This window comes from Frankliniella occidentalis, unplaced genomic scaffold (assembly GCF_000697945.3).
Source record: "Frankliniella occidentalis isolate FOCC.00 unplaced genomic scaffold, Focc_3.1 Scaffold26, whole genome shotgun sequence".
NCBI classification, from domain to species: domain Eukaryota; kingdom Metazoa; phylum Arthropoda; class Insecta; order Thysanoptera; family Thripidae; genus Frankliniella; species Frankliniella occidentalis.
Window position 1 is genome coordinate 1,590,942 of NW_026267156.1, and position 2,046 is coordinate 1,592,987.

At 57.4% G+C, this 2,046-nt stretch overlaps 1 protein-coding gene across 1 annotated transcript in view; it reads left to right on the forward strand.

Annotated features, from left to right (window-relative positions):
* LOC113203049 (serine/threonine-protein phosphatase 4 regulatory subunit 1) overlaps positions 1 to 2,046 on the forward strand; it is a gene marked incomplete in the record, with an annotated part of 49,928 nt that overhangs the window by 11,582 nt on the left and 36,300 nt on the right. The window contains 1 exon segment of the mRNA XM_052265367.1: positions 520 to 640. Within this exon segment, the coding sequence (XP_052121327.1) occupies positions 520 to 640 (121 nt within the window).

Genomic DNA, 2,046 nt, shown 5'->3' on the forward strand with positions numbered 1-2,046 from the left:
CTCCCCTGATGCTTCCCCCGCCGCCCCCGCTCGCCGGTCGGTGCTGTACTACCCCCACTCACTACCCCCAGCCCTGCCCGCCCCGGGCAGGGGGCTTCACTGGGGGAGACTTTCACTCTCGCGTGGTACTCTCCCCCTTCCCAATTCCGCGTCCCCTCGTCGGCCGCAGGGGTGCGACGTTCTCCAGGTGAGAGTTGGTATGGGGGTGGGGGGTGGGTTGTGATTCGTGGAACTGGCTGCTACGTGTGTGACTTTGCTCGCCCGCCGAGACTTGCCTGGTGGGCGATGTGGAAGGGGTGAGTTGAATGTGCAATGCCGTGGTCACGGTGTTTGAGTTGCCCCCTTTCTCTCCTATGGGGATCCACCCTTCCTCCCCACCCCTTCCGCACATCAACCCTGCCTGCCACTTGACGACGCGGAGCTCGTGAACACTATTATAGTTATGAAGTTGATGTCGTCGTCGATAAATGTGTCGAGTTGGTCGTGTTTTAATTGTTTCACCCTTTTGTCTTTTTGCAGTGTCTGATGACGGCGCGGGTGACCCCGATGCGGCGGCCGCGCAGGGCTACGACTCGTACGACTTCTTGCCGCCTCTGCAGCGACTGGAGAAGTATGCGCTCACGCCGCAGCTCTACAAAAGGTACACTTGCAAAAAAAAAAAAAAGAACAGCAACGATATTCGGCTTAATTATCCCTCTTCTTTTCATTGTTCCACCCTCTTGGGTTTTTGCTTCTCTTTTTTTCGAAATTGCCGTTCTTACCTTTTAGCCTTCTGATGCCGTTAGGCCTCGCGGCCCTAATACATACGTCGCCGTGGGACTATCCATAAATTGGTCGTAATTCTTTCTCATTTCTTGCTCTGCTGGCTCCCGGTGCGTGCGGCGCAGTGCGCAGCATAGCGTCGTTGCGCGCGCGAGAGAGAGAGACGGGTGTATAGTACGCGTCACTCTACAAACAGAAATGCCTGACATCCAAACACCAACAAGTGCGTGCCAAGTGTCACACTCAAAGGAGTGTGTTACAATTGTTGTGTGCCGCCCATAGAGAAAGTAATAAAAAGGCATGTTTGTCTCGCACACACTTTTGAGTGTGTGTGTGTGTTTTGTCCGCGTGCACAGTTTATTGCACTTTTACGTGTTTGGATGTCACACATTTTCATTCCGACATACTTTGCGAATATGAATGAAATTTGCTGTCGTATGTGGATGTTCAAAGTTACACTTTGGGTTGGCTGGCTACTACGGCATTGCCTGCACGTGTTTGGGGCGCCGACTACCTTCTCTCATCTCCCTCTCTCCCTTCCGCCCGTTTTGGCCGCGGAGCCCGCCCGCCCGCTTCTTCCCGCCAGATGCACGCCGAGGAGCCCCCAATCACCCCCTAGAGGAGCGGGTGGAGGGGGGGGGGGCACTCATCCCGTGGAACCGTCCGTCGGGGGGCTCGTGCCTCCGACACGCCACGTGGCTGCTTCGCGCCATCCTTGCTACGCTGGTGTGTGTGTGTGTGAGAGAGAGAGAGCGAGAGAGACAGAAACTGTGTGTGTGGGAGAGAGCGAGAGAGACAAACTTTGTGTGTGTGTGTGTGTGTGTTTAGGAGGTAACGCTGGGCGGCCGCCATGCAGGAGCAGACGCCAGGTGGTGACTCGTGCCCCTAAACCCTTACTCCTCCTCCCCCTTCGCCCTCACCCCACCTCACCCCTCCCCCCTCCTCCCCTTGGCGCGGTGGCGGCGGCGGGCAGACGGCGGCGGCGTGGAGCGCGCCACCCTGCCGAGCCGTGGGTGCCACCTCTCCCCTCCGCTCCCATCACCTCTGCTCTCCTCCCCCCACCCCCTGCCTTTCCTCTCCGCGCCCACCTCTCTCCCTCTGCGTGTAGTACGTACTATCTCGATGCGATGTTGCCCCCTTGCACATCTTTTCTTCCTCCAGTCTTCCTATGTGTATCCTCGAGTGCACCAGACTTTAGGGATGGAAGCAAGGCATAGGAAGAAGTGAGGTGTTGGGAGGAATAGGGGTTGGTGGTGGTCGAGATTCCCCATCCCTCCCTCCCTC